Genomic DNA, 24,307 nt, shown 5'->3' with positions numbered 1-24,307 from the left:
CCTCACCTGCAGCTAGTTCCTCGCCGCGCTCCGGGGATGCGGCTTCTGAGCGAATCTCCGGCTTGCTGGCCGCTTTTGCCCCTGCTTACCTCCGCGACTCGGAGAGTTTGTCCTCGGGGGTGAGGGCCGGCGCGGGCTTGGGCAGGAGGCCTGGAGCAAAGCTTTCATCCATGGAGCCAGAGTGGCCGGGGCCCGGGCCGGGGCCGGGGCGGCCGGCGAGCGTGTGCCAAGGTCTCCCCGTTCTGAGGCCCGCTCCTGAGAATTGCTGTTGTGCAGGCGTCCCCGTGGGAGAACTGTGTGTGTCGATCTTTTTGACAAAAAGTTTGAGCGAGAACTTAGGTTTTGCTAGCGTGGAAGTGAGCGTGTTCTTGAAAATCTAGGCTTTGGAAAATTATTCAACTTCCAGCTTTTAAGCCTGAGAGTATATAGCTGGCAGATTAAAAAAAAAATCATTTTAATAACCGGAAGAATTTCCTTTGTAAAGTACACAAGCAGATACATTTTTAAAGGAAAGTTTGGCCATATTTTACTAGGATTTAAATTACTGAAATTTGGGAAGTCACAAAATAGGTATGATCATACATTTATGTTCTGTTAGAATTTTTAACTTCGTAGATGGCGTTCCCCCTAATATGGAAAAAAGTAACTTGAGACTGTTTATTAGGAAATCTGTAGTACGGAGATCTTGCTCCGGAGATTGGTTTACTCTCAGCCTCAATCTCTGGATGATGCTGACCATATTTGAGTGTTAAATAAGACTAAGTTGATTTGTAGGTTTTCAGTCTCTAGTAACTGTTGTGATAAGACAGAAATAAATCTTCTGAAATAAGAATGCAGAAACTGTTTAGAAAGCCTGTTTCTAATTAACCATAATTAACAAAATAAAATACTACATTATTCAGCCTCCTAAAAACTTTTGTCTCATTATCCAGCTATAGAAAGTACTGTTTAATGAGTATACCAGCATTCCTTTGAAAATCAGTTGCTGAACATTTATTCAATTTCAAAAGTTCCAGCAGTTAAAATTAAGTATCGGCTGTCTTGCAAAATTATTAAGGTGAATTATTAGAATAACAGAACTAGGAGGGAGTCCTCTAGCCTGTGCGTCTAGATGGGAAGGGTGTGAGTTGGAGCTGTACATACTTCTGCCCTTGGCAAATCACAGTGTTGGTAGGAGGGACCTTCTTTTGGTGGGAGGGGAATGCTTTTACAATAAGATGCCTTGTTGTTTTAAATGCTGTGTTGTAAATAGCCAGCCCTGGGCTCCCAAATCCCACTGGAGGGTGGGGTGTGGTTGAAGCTGATAAATTTACCCGTAACTCAGGGGAAGGGGAAAGTTTTGGAAGGGGGACAGGGGTATTCTGTTTTGTTTTTGGCAAAACAGACCAACACGAACTTTGAAAAGCTCCTTTTATATTTTAGTTCATGATTACAGTAATGTGAAACTTGCAAACAATATTCCTTACTGACTTTAAAAACAGTAGGCTGGGAGAAACGCAGAAAATAAATGCAATGCATTGATTTGGTTTTGGCCATAAATCTGCTTCGTAGAGGAGTGCAGTATCCACATGCATGGCAGGAAGAGATAGTGCTTAATCAAAGTGAGTGACTGGCTTCCAGCTCCAAACAGTCTCTGATTTGCCTTCCCTTGAAAAAAGCCAACTGCTTAGTAATTTTTCTGGATAGAACGAGGCCTCCAAATTGCACAAGTCCAGGGCACGGTTCCCATTGTACGCTAGGTCGATGGGCTCTCCACAGTGGGACTTTATTCATACCCAGAGTTCCCTGTGAGGGCCTCCTGGCGCTTGAAAGCGGCCCTGCCTGGGCTGTTAGCTTCACTGAGGGCTAGCCAGCCATTGTCTCCGTACATTTAAGGTGAATGTCATTTGATTTATGGTTTCAAAGTTTTAATAAAACAAGTTAATGTTAGAAATCAAGATAATTGGTTATGCTGCTAAAATTAGGATGGAAAGTTGGCATTGGTTCTTGTTTGCCATTCACGCTGTGAAGACTTTATGTTGCTTACCGTCTAGACCGGCCCAACTTAATTGTGACAAGTTTTTTTTTTTTTTTTTTTTTTAAGTTAATTAGCAAATACTTTCTGTTCATGGGCCAATATTTGACATACATAGGCTCTTTTTCTGGAGGAAAAAGAAAAATCTGTTTCGTAGCAGTGGCTTGTATTCCTTGTTAACACTGATTGTTACAATATTAAGGTATAGTTCAGCTAGGGTGGTAAGGATCTGCAGAATGTGAGTTGGATTTTGAATGGAGCTGGCCTCTGTTTGGAGTATTGAGCCTCACAGCTTCCAGGCGGTTATCCTAGCAGGAATGCTAAGGGCCTGCTCGTTCTATTACTAATTAACTCCATCCTACCTCGGAGCCTCACTCCTGCTTTTTCATTAAATGTCCCCGGACAGCACCTGCCCCCTCCCCAACATCGGCTGCCTCTTTTGTCTCTCTCTTCTGTATTTGAGCCTTTGCGCAGGAAGTTCCAGACTCCAAGAATAGCTTCACACTTCCTCCATCAAATCATAGCCCTTCGGCCTTTCCAATTTTGGTGAAACGTTCCTTTCTCTAGGAGGCTTTCTCCAAATCATCTCAACACCGCCCTGAAGAATTGCACGCGTCCCTAGACGTAGGCCTGTGCAGGAGTTCTTGGGGCAGTCGCAGTATTTATTACATTTGTCCAGAGCAGTGATTTGCAAGTGGGATAGGCATTCTGACTCCCTAGCTGGGGCATATGTGAAGGCACTTCAGAGAGTGTGTGGAAAATGGAATTAAGACGTAAGTTTACTTTGGTGCAAAAAAAAAAAAAAAATGCTGAAATCTTGCAAACCAGGGCTCTTCAAAGAGTTCATGGAAAATGTGTATTATGAAGAAACTATGCATAGATTTGAAAATTTTTCTGCTCCAAAATCCAAAATAAACTTTTAATTCTGTTTTCCACAAACTTTTTGAAGTCCCTTAGGATATCTGACACTTGGACGCGGGCAGTGTGGCAGAGGCAGAGGCAGGGCTCTCTCAGACTGAGAAGCTCTGCTGGAGTGTGTATAAGGAGACCCATCCTGCTGCAGAGAATCAGTGATAAATGCTTCCATAACCTGATCAGGCCATTGCTACATCTTGCATGCAGATTTCCAAGACTGCTTGTTATACCATTCACATGTATATAATATGTATCGGCCAGATTCCACAGGCAGAGCTATCTGCCAGAGAATCTAGCTGTTTAAGTTTACTTGGAGGTGAGACCCTGCCCTGCCTGCGTGACACCTCAGGAACTGCAGCCCTGTGGCACATGTGTAGCTGAACCCCTGGAGGCCTTGTGATGCTGCTGCTACTGAAATGTGTGTCCTGGATCCCCACGAGGGTACAGTCACTGCTGTCCTGCAAGACTCCCGAGAAGGGGTAGCCCTCAGCCTGTGGTTTCCAGGCCTGGACGGGGCTGGAATTGGGATGGTGTGATTCTGACATTCAACATCTGGCTGGAAGCCTGGCCCATCTGCCCGATTTAGTTTCAGCTTTGCTAGTTAATTATAGTAGGGATGTGATTTAAATAATAAGTGGGATTTCAGGTCCAAGAGATACTGTTTTTTAAAATGCCGACGTGTGTCATTAGCCTGGGTCCCCCGAGATGTAGGTTCAGTTGGTTCCTTGTTTGGGGCTTGATGTGTGTTTGGCAGCTAGTGTGGGTTTGTGAAGCACTGGGAGAAATTAGAGTACAAATTCTTAAACGGCTGATAGCATTCTTCAGGATTGGGCTGAGGATTGGTATCGGGTTTGGTAGGACCAAATATGGCTCTTGTGTTAAGTGCACAAGCCACCCATACTAAGTCTGAGATTTGGTGGTTTGTCCCATCTCCAGATTTGAGAATGAGGTCTTCTTGGTTTGGGAGTTGTTACGGCTTTAAAATTTCAATGTATTGTAGCTTCTTTTTCTTTTGAAATTTTTATTTTTAGTGGCTACATAAGAATGTATGTTTGTGGGGTGCCATGTGGTGTCTGGATATGTGTATGCATGTACAAAGCTCAGTACAGAGGAAGCATAACTATCTCCTAAAAAACATTACCCATTTTTGGAGAAAACATTGGAAGTCCTTTCTTCTTGCTTTAAAAAATACATTTATTTACACAGTACATTATTGTTGTCTATCGTCATCCTATTGTGCAATAAAACACTAGAACTTCTTTTCTGCTGTACCTGTTGACCAGTCATTTCCTCTCCCTCCCTCTCTCAGTTCTCACCAGCCTCTGGAAACCACCATTCTTCTGTGTGATCAGCATTTTAGCTTCCACATTTGTGTGAAATCACATGATACCTGTCTTTCTGTACCTGGCTTCCTTCACTCTGTGGAGTTGCCAATGATAGCATTTTACCTTTTTAATGACTGAATAATACTCCATTGTGTGTATATATTACAGTTTATCTGTTCATCAGTGGGTGGGCACTTAGGTTGTTTCCATTCTTGGTGATTGTGCATAGAGCTGCAGTCAGCATGAGAGTGCAGGTGTCTCTTTGACAGAATAATTGATGTAATTTCTTCAGTGGGATTGCAGGATTGTATGGTAGTTCTGCTTTTAGTTTTTTGAGGAACTTCAATACTGTTCTTTACAGTGTCTGTATTGATTACACTTCTTTTTTTAATATCAAACTTATATTTAATAAATATAAATTTCAAAAGTACAATTTCTAGATTATAGTGGTTCTTCTTCCCATAACCATCCTCCCACCCACAAGCCATTCCCATCTCCTACTTCCTCTCCCATCCCATTCTTCATTAAATTCATTTTTAATTATCTTTATATACAGAAGATCAACTCTAAACTAAGTAAAGATTTCAACAGTTTGCACCCACAAAGACACACAAAGTATAAAGTACTGTTTGAAGACTAGTTTTACCATTAATTCTCATAGTACAAAACATTAAGGACAGAGCTCCTTAAAGACATTAAGGACAGAGACACATGCTCCTACATGGGGAGCAAGTGCACAGTGACTCCTGTTGTTGATTTAACACTCTTATTTATGACATCAGTAATCACCTGAGGCTCTTGTTGTGAGCTACCAAGGCTATGGAAGCCTCTTGAGTTCACAATCTCCAACCTTATTTAGACAGGGCCATAATTAAAGTGGAAGTTCTCTCCTCCCTTCAGAGAAAGGTACCTCCTTCTTTGATGGCCTGTTCTTTCCACTGGGATCTCACTCACAGAGATCTTTCATGTAGGTCATTTTTTTTGCCAGAGTGTCTTGGCTTTCCATGCCTGAGATACTATCATAGGCTTTTTAGCCAGATCCGAATGCCTTAAGGGCTGATTCTGAGGCCAGGGTGCTATTTAGGGCATTTGTTGTTCTATGAGTCTGCTGTGTATCCCACTTCTCATGTTGGGTCGTTCTCTCCTTTTTAATTCTATGAACTATTATTAACAGACACTGGTCTTATTTATGTGATCCCTTTGGCACTTAATCCTATCTTTATGACCAGTTATGAACTTAAACTGTAGATTACACTCCTTTTCAATAGTATACAAGAGTTCCTTTTTCTCCACGTTTTCATCAACCCTTCTTACCTTCGGTCTTGTCTTTTTTTATAATAGCCCTTGGTATCTCTGTTGTTCAAAGTCCACACCCATGAGGGTCATATTTATAAAACTTGATGAAAGAGAAGTTCCCATATGCCATGTCTTATTAAAATGATATAGCAGAGTGTCAGAGTAGCTTGTTCCAGCTGAAATCTTAATTTGGTGAGTTTTTGCATTAAAAATTCCTTAGATTCATCATTTGGCCTTTGAAAACAACTCTTTTCAAACTAGAGCTTCAAGTACAAGATCTCAAGCGAAAAAGTACTTTTGCCCTTTTTGAAACTGAAGGGGAGTTTCATCCTTTCCAAATTACTTAGGCAAGAACAGAGTGACTCTGTGGCGTAGTAGGCTAAGCCTCCACCTGCAGTGCTGGCATATCATATGGGTGCTGGTTTGTGTTCGGCTGCTCCTCTTCTGATCTAGCTCTCTGCTATGGCTTGGGAAAGCAGTGGAGGATGCTTGGGCCCCTGCACTCACGTGGGAGAAGAGAAGCTCCTGGGTCCCCTCTTCGAATAGGCCCAGCTCCTGTTGTTGTGGCCATTTGGAAAGTGAACCACCGGTTGCAATACATTTCTTTCTGTTTCTTCCCCCGCCCCCTCTGTAACTCTGCCTCTCAAATAAATAGAAAATTAAAAACAAAAACAAAAAAACCAGTTTACCCACGAGTGCTATTCTATACACTTTAAAAGATGGGGCAACCCCTGGCGTGTTCCTAGGACCAGTGCTTCCTGTGAGGTGGTGGTAGGAGACTGTCTGCTCCTCGCTGACAGTTTGCTCCCCTCCTGCCTCCACACTGAAGACAACCACATGGGAGGCTTATGGGGTGTCACTAAGTAACCCTCTCAGCCTTTCTATGTGTTTGAATTTTTTCATGAAAAAAAAAAAAAGTTGAGAATGGAAAAAGAAATCTCAGACTTCGGATCTGGCTTCTGTGTCAAGGCACAGCCCCTGGGTCTTCCTTAACTCCTGCATAAAGACAGAGATCAGCACAAATGTCCAGCGGCCCCTGCCTGGGTGATTCTCTGATTGGAATGTCTGTGGGGCGCGGGCACTCCTGAGCTTGACCCCTGCGGCTGCTCCCTGTTGTGTGTGGCCGTGTCTATGTGCTGGAGGAGGACTGCAGGGGAGGTAGCTGGAGCCACCCTGCGAATCCTCCCTTCCCTCTCCATGGGGACTTTGTTCTACTAGAAGTTCCAGTCTCTCGGCCCTGTCTCTTCATTCATGTAGCTGTGTCTAGAAAGGGAACAGGAATTAGTCCAATAGGAATGCTTACTTGACTTTTCTGCCCACTTTTTTTGTTTGTTTGTTTTTGAAATTTAGTTATTTATTTGAAAGTCAGAGTTACACAGAGAGACAAGGAGAGGCGCAGAGAGAGGTCTTCCATCTGCTGGTTTACTCCCCAATCAGCCACGATGGCCGGAGCTGTGCTGATCCGAAGCCAGAGTCAGAGGCTTCCTCTGGGTCTTCCATGAGAGTGCAGGAGCCCAAGGACTTGGACCATCTTCCACTGCTTTTCTGGGCCATAGCAGAGAGCTGGATCGGAAGTAGAGCAGTCAGTACTTGAACCTGCGCCCATATGAGATGCTGGCACTGCAGGCAGCTGCTTTACGTGCTATGCCACAATGCCGCCCCCCCTCCCACTTTTTTTTTTTTTTTTTTTTTAAGATATTATTTGAGAAGTAGAGTTACAGACAGTGGGAGAGACAGAGAGAAAGGCCTTCCTTCCCTTGGTTCACTCCCCAAATGGCCGCAACAGCCGGAGCTGCGCTGATCCAAAGCCAGGAGCTTCCTCCAGGTCTCCCACGTGGGTGCAGGGGCCCAAAGACTTGGGCCATCTTCTACTGCTTTCTCAGGCCACAGCAGAGAGCTGGATTGGAAGAGGAGCAGCCGGGACTAGAACCAGCGCCCATATGGGATGCTGGCGCTGCAGGCGAAGGATTAACCTGCGCCAAGGTGCTGCCCCCCCCTCACTTTTTAAATTGAGTTAAAATAGATGTAATGTGTATCATTTCAACCATTGAAAGTATATGGTTCAGGCCGGCGCCGTGGCTCAACAGGCTAATCCTCCGCCATGCGGCGCCAGCACCCCGGGTTCTAGTCCCGGTCGGGGCACGATCCTGTCCCGGTTGCCCCTCTTCCAGGCCAGCTCTCTGCTGTGGCCAGGGAGTGCAGTGGAGGATGGCCCAAGTGTTTGGGCTCTGCACCCCATGGGAGACCAGGAGAAGCACCTGGCTCCTGCCATCGGAACAGCGCGGTGCGCCGGTCGCAGCGCGCCTACCGCGGCAGCCATTGGAGGGTAAACCAACAGCAAAAGGAAGACCTTTCTCTCTGTCTCTCTCTCACTGTCCACTCTGCCTGTCAAAAATAAAAAATAAAGAAAGTATATGGTTCAGGCACCAGTGTTGTGGTGGAAGAAGCTCCTGACTTCTGGCTTCGGATCTTCTCTCTCTTTCTCTCTCTCTCTCTCTCTTTGTCTCCCTCTGCCTCTAACTCTGCCTTTCAAATAAATAAATAAATCCTTAAAAAAAAAAGTATACGGTTCAGTTCAGTGACATTAAATGCATTTGCATTGTTGCTGCAAATATGACCATTGCTTGTACCTAAAATTTCTTATCATCCCAAACCAAAACTACCCATTTAAAAACTGTTCCCTTTGCTCCTGGTAATCCCTCTTCTACTGTCTAGCTTCTTAAGTTTGCTGACTCTGGGGACCTCATATAAGTGGATTCATATACTTTGTATCTTTCTGCGGTTTCACTAACATAATGACTTCAAGATCTGTTCATGCCACAGCTGTGACAGGATTCCCTCCCTTTTTATGACCACATAATAAGTGATTGTTACGTGACTTTCTTCCTTAACTTTTGTGTTTTTTTTTGAGAGGCAGAGAGAGAGACTTAAAGACAAGAGAGAGTCCCCGTCTATTGATTCATTCCCAAATGCCCACAGTGACCAGGCTGGGCCAGGCTGAAGCTAAGAGCCATGAACTCACTCCTTTGTGAGTGGCGGGGTCTTTATTACTTCAGCCATGTCTGCTGCATCCCAGGGTCTCCATTATCAGGAGCCAGAGCAGGGAATCAGCTCAGTCACTCCATTATGGATACAGGCATCTTAATTCAGCATCTTACTTGTTATGCCAAATGCCTGCCTCTCATGTGCCTTTTAATTTTTTTAAGAATTATTTTATTTGTTTGGAAGGCTGAGTTACATACAGAGAGGGGGAGAAATAGATAAAGAGGTCTTCCATCCCCTGATTCACTCCTCAAATGGCTGCAATGGCCAGGCTGAAGCCAGGAGCTAGGAGCTTCTTCCAGGTCTCCCACATGGGTGCAGGGGCCAAAGAAGTTGGGCCATCTTCTACTGCTTCCCAGACATGTTAGCAGGGAGCTGGGACTTGAGCTGGCTCCCATATAGAATGCTAGCATTGCAGGCAGTGGCTTAACCTGTTATGCCGTAACACTAGCCTCCTTTTTTTATTTTATTTATTTATTTATTTTTTGACAGGCAGAGTGGACAGTGAGAGAGAGAGAGAGACAGAGAGAAAGGTCTTCCTTTTGCCGTTGGTTCACCCTCCAATGGCCGCCGCTGCTGGCGCACCGCGCTGATCCAAAGGCAGGAGCCAGGTGCTTATCCTGGTCTCCCATGGGGTGCAGAGCCCAAGGACTTGGGCCATCCTCCACTGCACTCCCAGGCCATAGCAGAGAGCTGGCCTGGAAGAGGGGCAACTGGGACAGAATCCGGCACCCCGACCGGGACTAGAATGTGGTGTGCCGGCGCCGCTAGGCAGAGGATTAGCCTGTTGAGCCACGGCGCCGGCCTCCTCTTTTTTTTTTTTTTTTTAATGATTTATTTTTGTTTATTTAAGCTACACAGAGAGAGAGAGAGACAGAGAGAGATATCTTCTGTCTGCTTGTTCACTCCCAAATGGCCACAATGGCCAAGCCAAAGCCATGACTTCAGAGCTTCTTCCCTGTTTTCCCTATGGGTGCAGGGACCCAAGCACTTAGACCATATTCCACTGCTTTTCCCAGGCACATTAGCAAAGATCTGGATCAGAATTGGACCAGCTGCGTCTTCAACCAGCACCCATATGGGATGTCAGCATTGCAGGTGGCAGTGTAACCCCCTGTACCACAAGGCTGGGCCCTCCCCACTCACATGGCCTTTCACACGAGGTCTGTGTGAACTTGGGACAGGTATGTTTCACTTGGACTTCAGAGAGAGAGGGCGACCTCCTTAGACCGCCTGGGCTGCAGGCTTCTTCCCCAGGGTAGAACTGAGTACTTGTGTCATTGGAGACGATGCTGGCAGCAGGTGGGGGTGAACCAGAGGACTTCTGCCCTCCTTACAGACCAGTCAGCCACGACTTGCAGTGGTTGTGCTGTGAGTGACAGTGGAGTCCCTTAAATTGGGTGGTCAGGAAGACCCTTCTGTGGAGGGGTTTTGAGCCACGAATGTGGGACAGAGGGAGCCTGGTGGTCTGGGTGTGTGTGTGTGTGTGTGTGTGCGCGCTGCTGGGCTGCAGAGGTAGGGCAGAGTCTGATACTGGGCTCAGGGGTGCCCTCCTGAGGCTGGGCGCTGCTCACGTTCACCTTCGGGAGGACGGATTTCATGATGTCAGTAGGCGTTTCTCTCTTTCTCGGCCTTGTTCTCAAACACCAGTTTAAACAGGCACGACTTGGGGTAAATGGGGCGTTTCTACATTCCGTGTGGTACCTTTTCCTCTGAGCCCATCTGGATTCGACCTGGCCTGTCTCCTGACCTGATTACAGCTTTTTAGTCCAACTTATTCTGAGTCCTTGACTTAATGAGTGATGATAAGGATCAGCCATTGTCCACGCATGACAGGTGGAGTGGGCACTCATGAGCAGCATCATGGGTGACGCTGGGACAGAAAGACAGAGCCAGGCAGAGGGCCCTCGTTACCTCAGGGAGCTTGGGCGGCAGGCCCAGACTGCACAGAGCTCCGCACCTGCACGGGCATGAACCCAGGCTGCTGCTTCCTTGGCACTGAGACCCTGAAGGAGTTCCCTGACCCTGTGCTGTCCGCTTGTTCCACCTCGGAGGCTGCCCTCCTGGTGCTGCCTGCTGTCCGAGAAGCGAGGTTTCAGAATGGCGCCACCATGGGCTCTATCTTTCAGCCCATCCCCCTTTAGCAAACATCGTCAACGCCCAAGGAGAAGCCCAAGGGTTCTCCTCTCGGTGCTGCCGACCCCAGCCCCTTCTCCCTGTCCTCAGCCATTGGTCTGTTTCACATCTTCCTGATTCCTGCAAATGCTCATTGTCACACTTATCATGCTGTGTGCAAGTAACTGATTTTCTCCTCTGCCTCCTCATCCTGAGCTGTGAACTCCTTAAGAGTCAGAAGCTGATCTTCCTCCCCTGCGTCCCCAGGACCTGGTGACAGCCCCAGTGTGCGAGTGTACAGTGTACACTGCTTAGAGCTCCACATCTAAGATGACACACGTGCCTGGTGACATACATACATACTTCTGCTGCTTTGAGAGTGTGTTCAGCCTGCTTGGGGAGTGAGCCACTCAAAGAAGCCCTGGACAGCTGTGCAGAGTCACCTGTCCTCATGAAGCCATGCAACACAGAACCAGGCACAGATTCCAGAGGCCACACACGATCACCCTCCTCCTGGGTGACTGACAACCACACACGATCACCCGCCTCCTGGGTGACTGACAACCACACACGATCACCCGCCTCCTGGGTGACTGACAACCACACACAATCACCCTCCTGGGTGACTGACACCCACACACGATCACCCTCCTCCTGGGTGACTGACACCCAGTCCATTCCTTTCCCTCCCCTGCCTCGGAGGTCCAGTTCCCAACCTCCATTTGATTCAAACTTTTCCCACCTCCTGGCCTGGCTGCATGCTGGGTTGTGCCATGTGGTATCTGGGAATGACTTGAGAGGGTTAGGGCTGCTGCCCGTCTGACTTGAGAAAGCTCCCCAGGGCGAGAGTTGTTAGTGCAGTGATACAGTAACAGAAAAGTTTACTTGAGGAAGGAATACCTTTTTGTTTTGTTTTGTTTTGTTTTTTTAATCTCAAAGATACCACAAGAGCCAACCAAGGGCTGTGCCAGGAATTATACAGAGAAGTGTTTGACATGGTGGGAAAGCAAGGTCCTAGAACAGATCACTCCCCACTCAGCTCCTCCCAGCTTGGGGCTGGAGCCGAGCAGGCCAACATCTGTAATAGTCCGGGCTGGGGGTCAGATGTCAGGATGGGTGAATAAGCTGTTTTGTGTTCAGGCAACGGAATGGTACTCAGCCGTGAAAAATGACGGCTAACGCTGCACACCCTGTGTATGGATAAGCGAACAGAATGTGGAACTGAACAAGAGAAGCCCAAAGAGTATACATTGTGTAATTTCATAGATCATTAAATTCAAAAATGGGTTGAACTGGGGCAGGTGTTCAGCCTTATGGTTGGGATGCTAATTAGGATATTCCTGTCCCACAGGGAATGCCTGGGTTTGATGCCTGGCTCTGACCCGAGCTGCTCCTGACTCCAGTGTCCCAGCAGTGCTGACCCTGGGAGACAGTGGGGAGATGGCTTGAGTAATCCAGTCTCTACCTCCCATGTGGGAGACCTGTTTTGAATTCCTGGCTCCTGTTTTCAGCCCCACCGAGGGGCCACAGCAGGCATGGGGAGAGAATCAATGCATGGGAAATATTTTTCTCTCTCTCTGTCCTTCTTGTGTCTGCATTTTAGAGAAATTAAAATAAATTAGAAAAAATGTTTTTTTTTTTAATTTTTTTTTTATTTTTTATTTTTGACAGGCAGAGTGGACAGTGAGAGAGAGAGACAGAGAGAAAGGTCTTCCTTTGCCGTTGGTTCACCCTCCAATGGCCGCTGCGGTTGGCGCGCTGCGGCCGGCGCACCGCGCAGATCCGATGGCAGGAGCCAGGTGCTTCTCCTGGTCTCCCATGGGGTGCAGGGCCCAAGCACTTGGGCCATCCTCCACTGCACTCCCTGGCCACAGCAGAGAGCTGGCCTGGAAGAGGAGCAACCGGGACAGAATCCGGTGCCCCCACCGGGACTAGAACCCGGTGTACCGGCGCCGCAAGGCGGAGGATTAGCCTAGTGAGCCGCGGTGCCGGCCAGAAAAAAATGTTTTTAAAGTGAGCCTGTTTTGGTTTGGAGACATTGAAAAAAAGAGAAATTGATCCAAAAAAGGACATCCTTTGAAAGGGGAGGTTGTAAGTGGTGCCGCAAGTTAAGCTGCTGCCTGGGATGCTTGCATCCCATGTCAGAACACCTGTTGGGATCCTGGTTGCTCCACATCCAATGCAGCTCCGTGCTAAGGTGCCTAGAAAAGCAGCAGAGAATGGCCCAAGTGCTTGACCCCATGCCACCCACAGGGGAGAGCCAGATGAAGTTGCAGGCTCCTGCCATTGTGGCCATTTTGGGAGTTAAGCAGTGAATGAAAGATTCTCTCTCTCTCTCTCTCTCTGCCCCCCCCCCCACCTGTAACTCTGCCTTTCAAATAATTAAAGTAAATATTTTAAAAAAAGAAAATTTTGGGCTGGTGCCGCTTCTCACTTGGCTAATCCTCCACCTGCGGCGCCAGCACTCCAGGTTCTAGTCCTGGTCGGGGCGCCGGATTCTGTCCCGGTTGCTCCTCTTCCAGTCCAACTCTCTGCTGTGGCCCGGGAAGGCAGTGGAGGATGGCCCAAGTGCTTGGGCCCTGCACTCACATGGGAGACCAGGAGGAAGCACCTGGCTCATGGCTTCGGATCAGTGCAGCGCACCAGCCATAGCGGCCATTTGGGGAGTGAACCAACGGAAAAGGAAGACCTTTCTCTCTAACTCTGCCTGTCAAAAAAAAAGAAAGCAAGAAAGAAAATTTTGTGACTATGAAATGGGACCCTACTTCACAGATGCTTTGTTGTGGGGAAAAATAATACCTAATATTTATCTGGTACGTTCTATGTTGTATAAGGAGTTTTCTGTGGAGGAATTCCTGTGGATGTATAACAGCAAATACTAAGGAATGACATTAAAGTTACTATTCCTTTCTTAGATGGGAAGGGGGTTGTTTTTTAAGATTGTTTTAACTATGCCCAGCCCTAGCGTAACTGCGAGAAGATTCCATTTAGAAGGTAAGAACCAGACTAAATACCCTTTTCAATCTGAAATCTTCTTAAATACACCGTGTAGAATGTACTGAGTGCTCTGAAGTGCTGTGGGACTGAGCAGGTAGCTAGCGAACTGTTAAGCTCAAGGACAGCCGTGCCTCCCCTGTGCCTGCGCTGGCCATGGCCCAGAAGCCTAGGGCTCTGCTTAATTGGTATAAAATAGGGCATCTTGCAACCACACTCATTTTCAGTGACTTTGTGGTCTAAGCATCTGTTTTGAAAATGCCTAACTTTCTATAACCAGAGGTTCACATTCCAGTGGCAACGGGGAGATTCTCAAGTAGCACCTGGCACATTTGGAGAGTCCTAGAGACACTGGGATGTCTGGGATCAGGCAGAAGAGCTGTTCTTTTCCCTGTAGGAATCCCCACAAATCCCTCTTCAGGCTTTTGTGTTCTTCCCTTTCTTTAAAAGTTAAAACATAGAAGACATAGCCAACCATGCTACCTTCACAACCTGCACAACAGTGCAAGGGAGGGTGTTTCGTGGTCAAGGTGTATCCATCCCCTGCCCATCCACTGCTGTCTGCCTTGCAAGCGTTTATTAAGTGCCTACTGAGTTTCAGGCACTGAGAATAAGAACAAAATCTTGCCTTCAGTGAGTATACACAAGTCAAGTGCAAGGTGATGGTGATGGTGATGGTGATGGTGAGGAATAGGGGCCCGAAGAGGGGAAGGCCATCAAAAGTTCTGGAGAATAAAAAAGAAAATGAGAAGCAATTTTGAAATAGAGGTAACTAGGAGCCGGCACTGGGGCATAGTGGGTTAAAGCCCTGGCCTGAAGCGCCGGCATCACATGTGGGTGCCAGTTCTAGTCGCGGCTGCTCCTCTTCCAATCCAGCTCTCTGCTATGGCCTGGGAAAGCAGTGGAGGATGGCCCAAGACCTTGGCCCCTGCACCCACCTGGGAGACCCGGAAGAAGCTCCTGGCTCCTGGCTTCAGATCGGTGCCGCTCCAGCTGTTGCGGCCGTCTGGGGAGTGAACCAGCGGATGGAAGACCTTTCTCTCTGTCTCTACCTCTCCCTGTAACTCTGTCTTTCAAATAAAATAAATCTTTAAAAAAAAGAAAGAAAAGAAAAGAAATGGAGGTAACTAAACTCAAGTGTGGGGATACTAGAAGGAACAGCAGAAGCAAAGGAAGAGAGGAATGAGAAGCCTGCAGGCTCCACACCCGGCTTCCGCAGTCACCAGGGGTGAAGCCGAGAGTTGCACAGGGCTTTGGTGGGGAAGGGAAGGACCCCCAAGGCCCTGTTCCGAGCCTGGACTTGATGTGGGAGGTGGGGTGCCCCTGCCGTGGGTGAGCTAAAGAATGGTGTGTCCAGGACTGCTCTTCACTGGAGGTGGGCTTGAAGGACAAGTGCAGCACTCCTTGGAGGTGACCGATGCCTGGGGAGGAACAGCAACGAGGGGTGGGGGGGGTTCCAGGAGCGGATGACAGTCATCTTGCAGAGAACTGGGCTTGAAGGCAGAGAGAATACGGAGATTTACCCTGCCAGTGGCCTGTCTGCTCTTGCATGGAGTGGAACATTAGCCCCCCTGGCTGACCCCCGTAAAGGACAGCATCCTGTGAGAAGGCTCATTCACCATCACGAGACGCTAGCAGGCTGCAGCTGCTCGTCATTCTGCTGCAGAGAGGCAGGCCCCGAGACATCGTCCAGACTAGAGAAATAGAGCCGTAAAAGTTCCGTGTTCAGGCCCGGGTTCAGGGGCATCCTCTGTCCAGTCACGTCAGCACAGGGTACAGATTCAAGAGCTGCAGGAAGGAAGGTCCTGGTCAGTTTGCCCTGGAGGTGGGAAGCTGCTACAAGCCAGGATGGCAGCTGGGCTCCTTCTGGGGGTGGGAACAGTCTTTTTTTTTCCCCCCCAAGTTTTTTTGTTTTGTTTTGTTTTTATTTGACAGATAGAGTTAGACAGTGAGAGAAAGAGACAGAGACAGAGACAGGTCTTCCTTCCGCTGGTTCACCCCCTAAATGACCTCTATGGCCAGCACTGCGCCGATCCGAAGCCAGGAGCCAGGTGCTTCTTCCTGGTCTCACACACAGGTGCAGGCGCCCAAGCACTTGGGCCATCCTCCACTGCCCTCCCAGGCCATAGCAGAGAGCTGGACTGGAAGAGGAGCAACCGGGACTAGAACCTGGCTGCTGTATGGGATTCCTGCACTGCAGGCAGAGGATTAACCAAGTGAGCCACAGCGCCAGCCCATTTCCCCCCAAGTTTTAACACATATTGTTTAAAAGTACACAAATTATAAAACTAAAAATGCTCACAAAAAGGCACTTTTTAAAAAATTTATTTATTTATTTGAAAGAGTTACACAGTGAGAGAAGGAGGGGCAGAGAAAGAGAGGTCTTCCATCCGCTGGTTCACTCCCCAGTTGGCCGCAACAGCCGGAGCTGAGCTGATCTGAAGCCAGGAGCCAGGAACTTCCTCCAGGTCTCCCACATGGGTGCAGGGGCCCAAGGACTTGAGCCATCTTCTACTGCTTTCCCAGGCCATAGCAGAGAGCTGGATCGGAAGTGAAGCAGCCAGGGCTCGAACCGGCGCCCATATGGGATGCCGGCACTGCAGGCGGCGGCTTTACACAGTATGCCACAGTGCTGACCCCACAACAAGGCACTTGTGAATGGCAGCCAGATCAAGAGCTGTGTCATCACCACGACCCCAGAAGCCCCAGCCACTTGCAAACCAACACCTCAAGGATTAGCAACCCAGTTTTTGAGTGGTAGAGTCATTTGTGTTAATGTGGTCACAGTGACTGACAGAGACATCACCCACAGGCTTCCCACATTTGTTTCAGTTTCTACAGGAAAGATATTTTACTGTTTACATCAAAATGCTGGCAAGTGGCCACCTTGTAAAAAATCATGGAAGTGTTACCTTCACAGTCTCCTAATGCGTCGTGTGGAAAGTGCTTTTGATTGCAATAGAGAGCACCTTCAGTGTGACAAGTTCTGTGGCAGCTTTCAGGGAGTCTGGGAGGGTTCGATAAGGGCCACAGCCTTACATGAGTGGAGAGGTTAGTAGAGGCACGGGATGAAGGACTAAGGCAGGGACCGGTGAATTGGTGATTAGGAACAAGCTGGAGAGCCAGGATCCCTTGTAGGACATTTAAGCCGAACCACTTCAAGCCGTGGATTTCAAAATGAGGTCGTATCATAATGAATTCAATGACCTGTCAGTTGTTATTACTGCCCCTGATGGAGGCTTACTATTCACAGACTCCAAATCACAGGAGACACCGTGGGACAGCCCAGGATGGCACGTGTGCTCTAACCAGAAATGAACAGCATTTTTGTCATATCTCTTTCTTATTTTTCTAAGTGGAGTGTTTCCAGGATCAGGGTCCATTTTGCGAAACATAGCGTTGCCATGATGTGAAAACCACAAATTAACATGTTTCTCCCGTCCGTTCTGTTTTTCAGAGAGTGAGACTTTGCCATGGAGACTCTGCGACATTTAGGTTCTCTCTAGGAACTACAAAGTTGAAGGAAAGCAAATTTTCAAAAGGAAGTTGTCTTGAAAATATGTTTACAACTGACTGATGCTATTGACGGCTTTTTATTGTTTTATTTTTAAATAATAAAACACTTTAAGAAGATTATATTTATGGTAAAAGGAAACTGGACTAACAATGAGGCCAAAGACTTTTCCTGCCACAACTTATTCTGGAAATAGCCGACAGCGACTGCAGGAGATCCGCGAGGGGCTGAAGCAGCCGCCCAAGCCTTCCACTCAGGGGTTGCCCGTGGGACCAAACAGTGATGCTTCCCTGGGGAGCAAGGATGCCGCCAGGCAGCAGCAGAGAGCCACCCCGAAGTTCGGACCTTATCAGAAAGCTCTGCGGGAAATCAGATACTCCTTGTTGCCTTTTGCTAACGAATCCAGCACCTCCACGGCGGCGGAAGTAAACCGGCAGATGCTGCAGGAGCTGGTGAATGCAGGCTGTGACCAGGTGGGTGCGGAGCTGGTGACTGCTCTTCCAGGGGTTTGTGCGTGTGCCCTTGAACTGCTCTGTTCCTTCTCCCTAAAACGGTCTTTTTTAGCTGCCTTTCCTTTTCAGGCAAGATCCAGAAGTTTCTGGGCTCTCCGGAAGTCTCCCTCTCCCATTGTATTCCTGTGCAGATGAGAAGGGCTTTCACACTTCACCCTTTCTTTGGGATTTATTTGGGGTTGTTCTGAGGCAGGCTCTGTCTTGTCTTTGGCTTGTGTATTTTTTACATAGTTAAGGGGAGGTTTGATTGACATGCATTAGCAATTCTCTGACGCTGTTTTCTCTTGTTTTTTTTTTTTTTTTAAAGATTTATTTATTTATTTGAAAGTCAGAGTTACACAGAGAGAGGAGAGGCAGAGAGAGAGAGAGAGAGAGAGGTCTTCCATCAGATGGTTCACTCCCCAATTGGCTGCAATGGCCCGAACTGTGCCGATCCGAAGCCAGGAACCAGGAGCTTCCTCCGAGTCTCCCACATGGGTGCAGGGGCCCAAGGACTTGGGCCATGTTCCACTGCTTTCCCAGGCCACAGCAGAGAGCCGGATAGGACATGGAGCAGCCGGGTCTTGAACCAGCGCCCATATGGGATGCCGGTGCTTCTGGCCAGGGCATTAACCCACTGCACCACAACGCTGGCCCCTGTTTTCTCTTGTTTTCAAAAAATTGTGTATGCTGTTACAGGAGATGTAATTACATTCATGAGATGAGAAAGAAAAAGCCGAAGGAGCCATGGAAATGGTGGCATCACAGTCTGATTTCCCTGTTGCTTAGAAATAAAGGGGTACATTAGGGGAAGTGGCACCAATAATGCATAAATATACACTTTATAACTCTACGTTTGTACCCCTTAGCAATTCACATACCTAAAAACAATCCAGATGAAGGGACTAGGCTCTCTAAAGTGGAGCTAACATGTAATTGTGTTATGGAATGACTTAGGAAAGCCAGTTGCATCTCTCATCTCAGAACTCACAGTTGTATGAAAGGGAATTAAGCCAAGTTTTCTGTTGTCTTAGAAAATCAGCAAGAGTCTGCTCAGAGCTCTTCAGGATGGGGCAGGCACATTCAGTTCCTCAGAAGGAAGCTGGCATCACAGTCCTGGCGAAAGGCTGGCACTGTCAGCTCTTATTTCCAAAAGAAAGCCCAGGCCTCCTATTGTAGTTTCTCACCACAGCATCTCACTGGGGAGTTGCCGTGTTTGTGAAACGCATCCTTGCTCTTTTGCAGGGGGTTTCTTTGGCCCTGAGCGCTGTGCCAGGATTCACTTGCGAGAGTTGTTAGGTGGAGTTGCTATTCTCAGGCACAGGCTGCAGACAGTGCTGGCTGCAAGACCGCGTGCTGCCTCCTGGCAGGACAGGTGTTGAGAGTAGGGAAGGAGCAGGCCTGGGAGACCTCGGACGTTCAGGCCAATGGCAAAGCTTTAAATCTTCTGTAAATCACTTGCTGACCAAAGAGGCCGTTGGGCCGCATGCCCTTGGCCTTTGTGTTTCAGCCATGAGGAAGAGGAACAAGTTGAGCAAATAGTCCACAGTGATGTTGGTGGCATCTTAGTAGGGTCAAATCCATCAGCGATCATTACTGCCCATGAAATAATGAAGCCTTGCTGTTTCCAGTACAGTAACACACGAGTACAGTGGAACGCATGGCGCCGGGGGAGCGCCCGTCAACATTTCACGTGTGTTACTTGCCAGCAGAGAGAACTCCATGTACCACAGTTAGGCTTCGGAAGTGATTCTGTCTTTTGTGTGGAGTGCTACTTTGTCACCTACAACAGCTGCGCCTCCTTCCTTGCCTCCAACTCAGGCTGCTTCTGCCCCGGATAAAAGGTGCATTTGCTTCCAGAAAGTTCTCACAGGAGAGTCATTGTGTGAGCTCAAATGACGTGGGAAAGAGAAAAGATCAGCTGCGCCTCTAGAGCTGCGCGTGTCTGGATAAAGCAGGTTATTAGGTGCCAGGATAATAGGGGAAGAGAATCCTAGCCTTGCATCTTTCCCCTTTGTCTCCTATTGTGTTGCCTTTTAACTGAGTTGCAGTTTTGTTCTGTATTTTGAGCTTCGGTGCTGTCTTTAACGCCGGTTTTCGTCAAAATGGCAGTAAATGCCCTGGTCGTACAGGGTCTTAGATGCATGCATTTTATGCAGTTTTATTGATTGCATGTATACACACGTGCATTTTTTTTCATTTGATTCAGACCAAGACTTATTAAATGTCTATTTGATTTGAGTGTTTGTAAACATCTTTCTCTTCAGATGTTTCCTTAAAGTAAAATTTACATTTAAAATAGGTATGGCTCTCCTCCGCCTGCGACGCCGGCACTCCAAGTTCTAGTCCCAGTCGGGGCGCCGGATTCTGTCCCGGTTGCCCCTCTTCCAGTCCAGCTCTCTGCTGTGGCCCCGGAGTGCAGTGGAGGATGGCCCAAGTGCTTGGGCCCTGTACCCCATGGGAGACCAGGAGAAGCCCCTGGCTCCTGGCTTCGGATCAGCGCGGTGCACCAGCCGCAGCAGCCATTGGGGGGTGAACCAACAGAAAAGGAAGACCTTTCTCTCTGTCTCTCTCTCTCACTGTCCACTCTGCCTGTCAAAAAAAAAAAAAGTATGGGGGTGGGTGTTTGGCCCAGTGGGTTAAGATACCTACCAGTTAGGATGCCTGCATCCTATATCAGAATACCTGAGTTTGATTCCTTGCTTTGGCTCCTGACTCCAACTTCCTGCTAAAGCAGACCCTGGGGAGCAGTGGTGATGGCTCAAGTAATTGGGTTCCTGCCACCCACATATGTGAGATTTGAATTGAGTTCTGGCCCAGCCCGTACTAGCAGCAGAGAGGAACTTTGTGTCTCTCTGAAATAATTTTTGTTTCATTTTAAAAGTACATGATACCTAAGCATATCACTCAGTGAATTTTCAAGTATCAAGCATAACCATGTAACTAGCATATTCAGGAATATTTTTAATTAAAAAAAATTTTTTTTTGACAGGCAGAGTGGACAGTGAGAAAGAGAGAGACAGAGAGAAAGGTCTTCCTTTGCCGTTGGTTCACCCTCCAATGGCCGCTGTGGCCGGCACACCGCGCTGATCCGATGGCAGGAGCCAGGTGCTTCTCCTGGTCTCCCATGGGGTACAGGGCCCAAGCACTTGGGCCATCCTCCACTGCACTCCCAGGCCACAGCAGAGAGCTGGCCTGGAAGAGGGGCAACTGGGACAGAATCCGGTGCCCCAACTGGGACTAGAAGCTGGTGTGCCGGCGCCGCAGGTGGAGGATTAGCCTAGTGAGCCGCGTCACCGGCCTAATTAAAATATTTAAAATGGAAATTTCTGGAGGTAGTAAAAGACTTGAGAAGTTTTTCTTTGTAATAATATAATCTGTCATTGTAATCCATAAGCTGTACTTTGGAAATTTATATTCATTAAATAAAAGATAAAAATATATATATATAATCTGTATGTCAAATGATATAATCATGAAATCTTTTCCACATCAATTACTGAAGGCATAGGAGATTTTTCTGTTTGGAAGAAAGAAACTAGCCAATAGATTAGTACTCCATAGGAAGGAACTGTTCTTTAAATATAGGCTTAAGGAGTTGGAAAAATAAGAAGTGTTTTTGGTTCTGAGTGTATTTTGGAGCTTTAGATATTTACTGGCATATGTAACCATTTAAATTTAGCTTTTATCTCTTATAAAAATTTTAGTTCCACTATTTATTTTAATCCTCATGGTTTCAGATGACCGTATTACCATGCTTGCCTGCCTCTTTTTCCTGACAGTTTTAGAAATCGCAGCCCTGAGCTTGCAGTGATGTTGAGAGCTGTGATGTTTCTCTGTGCCAGGCTGTGGCTTCGTTCCACGCCGAGCTGCAGTGGGCCGACAGGTGGAGTGTTTCTGTGAAGGTTGTAGGGCTGCCGCCAGGCTCACTGGACTCAGAGTGCAAGGTGTCTGGGGTCCCACTCACTGGCCCCCAGCAGGGAGGTGCGTGGCTGCTGGGCCCCCTAGGAAGGTAATGTCCTGAATCATGTTATGTCTCCAGAGGAGGCCTTGGGTGAGTGGTTTCTCTAAGATGTGAGCCATCAAGATGTTATCAGATGTCTGGGTCCAGGTTGTTTGTAGTGATACAAGAAAGAATTTGAGGACGAGACCCAAGTAAAGGTCAGCAGAGGAACAAGATCTAGGTGCATGCAAAGCAAAGGTGCAGGGCTGGAGTGTGGCTAGGTAGAAGGCTAAGCCTCTGCCTGTGGCGCCAGTTTACATCCCGGCTGCCCTTCCAGTCCAGCTCTCTGCTATGGCCTGGAAAAGCAGTGAAAGATGGCCCAAGTCCTTGGGCTCCTGCACCTGTGTGTGAAACCCAGAAGCTCCTGGCTCCTGGCTTCGGATCGGCGCAGCTCTGGCCATTGCAGGCATTTGGGGAGTGAACCAGCGGATGGAAGACCTCTCTCTGTCTCTACCTCTCTCTGTAACTCTGCTTCTCAGATAAAATGAATAAATCTTTAAAAAAAAAAAATACACACTCAAGAGATGCTGTGGGCATGTTCCAGAGAGAGCTGTACGCAGTGGGGTTTGAGGTCATCTGCTTATATGACCTGAAGGTTTAGAGAGTGGTGCCTGGAGTGGGGTTTAATAGGATATTCATAGAGGGTGTGGTTTCAGCACCACTCATTTCCTTGCCCTGTTTTTGAAATTTCAGAAGTGTCATGGCATCAGGCATACGTTAGAAGTGTCAGCCGTGGTGATTTTATTATAATGATATTGAAGTCAGCTGAAGTTCGTCATGGCAGTGCAGTTGGCAGCTTTGTGGTGATTTTTGGCCAGGTGTGGTTTTGCAGAAGCTACCCTTTCGGCAGCACAGAGAGTGTATCTGGGGGGAGGGGGAGGTGTTTGGTTGGAGTAGATAGCGCTGCAGAGAGGGGCTGGTGACCCCAGCACCTCCTTGCCTACGTCACTTAGAGGTGTTGCCACTTCCTCTGAGAAATTGGCATATGCTTTTTCTCTCTGGGCTACCTTGGCTGTGCTGCTGAGGGGCCCAGATAAACAGACTTGAACCTGTTACAGCATAAGAACAGCCGATGGTCAGACTGTGCCTTCACAGTCAGACTTCCAAGAACGCGTGGCCACAGCACCCAGTGATCCGGCATTCTGGCTAATGAGAAAAACGAAGCAAATGCTTTGCATTTTCAAGCCAAAAAGCAGGGCAAGAGCAAGTTCTCCACCCATCAGGCACGTTGCTTGCATGGCACTGCTGAGGAGGTGAGGCCCTTGAGGCAGTCAGGTCTCACCCAGGAGTGACAGCTGGTGTTTCCAGAATCCTGAGCAGGCGGCACCCGCAGTCTCCTCAGAACCGGCCAGCGTTCGAGATGGATTCAAGTTGATGTCCCAGCTGAGGCCTGGGGGAGGCAGTCGAGCACTACCCCACCTGAGCTCCCACCACCAGCCTGCACGCATGGCGCTGGTTAGAACCTCCTGTTGGGGACCTAGGGGTGGCAGGCCTGGGGAAGGGGTTCAGGATGCCCTGGAGGCGGTCTGGTGGAGTTCTGCCTTTGCTTTGCGTATTTGTTGCTAGTCTCGTTGCTGAAGGACTTGCTGCCACTTTTAAGTTCTGCTTCCATCCTTGTGGGTTTCTTTGTGCTTCATCCTGTTTCCCTCCAGTCCGTCCCCCTTCCTCTCATTTCCTGGGCACAGTGGTCAGCCCTTCCCGGCTCCCCTGTGCCCCCTGCACAGCCTCCTGCTTACAGCTCCTGCTGCAGCTTCTCTTGGGCACGCAATCTGCTTGCAGGTGAGCCTCTCCCTGCATCTCGAGCCTGCCCCGCTCATGGAGCGACTCTTGGTTTTGTTGGTAGGTAATCCTGCCTCCTGTCTCCCCCTGGCTGGATTCACGCTTCAGCTCAAGTGCACTTTCCTGATGCTTCCACCTGTGAATGTGCTGTTTCCATTTGATTTTATTTCCCTCTCCTGGGGCACTTGACTCATCCAGGCCCTGGGTGGGCGGGCAGCTGTGTCTTTGCTTCCCTGTTGCGTGGGGCTCTGCTGGAGGCTGGCTCCTGGGACTCCCCTGCCATTTGTGCAGGGCAGGGCAGGGCGTCAGTTAACGTTTGCTGAAGTGGGTTTGATCCCTGTCCCAGCGCAGACAGTGCCCTCACCTCAGTCCAGAGACTGGGGCATAGATGCCAGATAGAAAGGCAGCTTCTTCCTTGTGCGAGAGAAAGGCCTAGAGGAAGATTCTCACTGATCTGCTGTTCCATTGCCTGGGGCACAGGACCCTGACTCAGTATCCTTTCACTGCTATAAGGGTATTTTGCCAGTGAAGGTTCCTTTCTCACTTGCCTTGAAAGAAACCACTCTTAGCTGTGGGGAACACTTGTGCTGCTCTGCAATATTAATGAGAAGGAAGAAAGAAACACTTCAGTTTAGGAATGTCGGTAATGGCACAGGAAGTTGTTACACAATGGCCTTTGGGTGTAGCAGTTCCTTGCCTTCCCCTCCTCCCACTTTTTTTTTTTTAAATACTTAAGAATTAAATTTTAGCCCTGCCGAAAGGTAAACTATATACTTTTTTTTTTTTTTTTGACAGGCAGAGTTAGAGAGAGAGAAAGGT

At 48.1% G+C, this 24,307-nt stretch overlaps 1 protein-coding gene across 1 annotated transcript in view; it reads left to right on the top strand.

Moving 5' to 3' along the window:
• Positions 1-24,307, top strand: part of LATS2 (large tumor suppressor kinase 2) — a 77,980-nt gene that overhangs the window by 1,215 nt on the left and 52,458 nt on the right. The window contains exon 2 of the mRNA XM_062194542.1: positions 17,159-17,688. Within this exon, the coding sequence (XP_062050526.1) occupies positions 17,368-17,688 (321 nt within the window). The 5' untranslated portion in view covers positions 17,159-17,367. The remainder of the gene's footprint in view (positions 1-17,158; positions 17,689-24,307) is intronic.

Source organism: Lepus europaeus, chromosome 6 (genome assembly GCF_033115175.1).
Source record: "Lepus europaeus isolate LE1 chromosome 6, mLepTim1.pri, whole genome shotgun sequence".
Classification (NCBI taxonomy): Eukaryota; Metazoa; Chordata; class Mammalia; order Lagomorpha; family Leporidae; genus Lepus; species Lepus europaeus.
The sequence above is the reverse complement of the archived record's forward strand: the minus strand, read 5'-3'. Positions and strand labels throughout refer to the sequence as shown.